Source organism: Octopus bimaculoides, chromosome 29, assembly GCF_001194135.2.
Source record: "Octopus bimaculoides isolate UCB-OBI-ISO-001 chromosome 29, ASM119413v2, whole genome shotgun sequence".
Classification (NCBI taxonomy): Eukaryota; Metazoa; Mollusca; class Cephalopoda; order Octopoda; family Octopodidae; genus Octopus; species Octopus bimaculoides.
Genome location: NC_069009.1, coordinates 2,349,252 through 2,350,412, shown reverse-complemented (window position 1 = coordinate 2,350,412; position 1,161 = coordinate 2,349,252). Strand labels below are relative to the sequence as shown.

At 33.3% G+C, this 1,161-nt stretch overlaps 1 protein-coding gene across 1 annotated transcript in view; it reads right to left on the bottom strand.

Moving 5' to 3' along the window:
* LOC106875166 (leucine-rich repeat-containing protein 15-like) overlaps positions 1-809 on the bottom strand; it is a 17,144-nt gene extending 16,335 nt beyond the window's left edge. Inside the window, exon 1 of the mRNA XM_014923195.2 lies at positions 709-809. Coding sequence (XP_014778681.2) covers positions 709-794 — 86 coding nt within the window. The 5' untranslated portion in view covers positions 795-809. The remainder of the gene's footprint in view (positions 1-708) is intronic.
* Between the last annotated feature and the right edge of the window lie 352 nt (positions 810-1,161).

The following is a 1,161-nucleotide window of genomic DNA, read 5'->3' as shown; positions in this document are numbered from 1 at the left end:
AAAAGGAGAAAAAATGGGATAGAACTACAAGCAGGGAAAAAGATGTTGAAAAATATGTAGAAAAGAATGATGAAGAAGAAGTAGGAGAAAAAGAAGATGAACAACAACAACAACAAGGAGAAGAAGAAGAAAGAGGAGGAGGATAGGAAGAAGTAGAAGAAAAAGATGGAGAAGAAATAGCTGGAGAAGAGGAAGAGCTAGAAGTACATACAGGAGAGAAGGAGAAAAAGATGTAGAATTATATGGAGGTAAAGAATAAGTGGAGGTGAAAAAGAAGAAAAAGAAGAAGAAGAAGAAGAAGAAGAAGAAGGTGAAGGAGAATAGCAACAACAACAATAAGATCGACAAAAACAACAACAACCGTTAAAGTACATTTTAAAAAATTAAGCGTATGTATCATCTATTGCGACAAATAATTCTACAAGTGTTATTCAAGGATGTTATTTAGCTCCGATCTTCACTTAAACACCGTATGTAATATACCCATATACACTCACAGCAATTCATCCATACAGAGAGATATACACATGCATGAAGTAAATGTTTCGCCGCAACTTTCACGTTCCCATATATCTCACATCTCACAAATGAGCTCACACTCACATTCACTTACATTCCAAAACTATAAATTGCATCTATACAAAGACATTACAGGTTTAGAAAGATATCGCCAAAGAAATACTATAAACGTAGGTTGATTCAACTTACAGATTTGTTAAAGTGGAAAGATTTCGGAAGGTCTCTGTTTTGATTTTCATAATTTTATTACTGTGCAAATGTCTGGAACATAACATTGAGATAAGAACATTTATTGAACACATTTGTGCGCAAAGAATTGGATGATGGAAGAGATGAAAAGTAAATTAACATCATGATGAAATTCATGATGATGTTGTTGATAATGTTGAGTAGGATGGAGCAGTGATGAGTATGCTGTTATGATGCTGATGATAAGGTGATATTCGTAATTTTGTTCTTTGTAAAAATTTGCAGGTTTTGTTGCAATGAAGGATATGATATTGATGATGATGATGGCGTTGCAGATTGTGTATGTGTAAAAGAAGAAGAAAAAGATGAAGAAGAAAAAGATGAATCGGAGGTGGAAGAAGCATAAGTAGAAAAAAGGATTTAATAAAGAAGAATCAGGCAAAGATGAAGAAA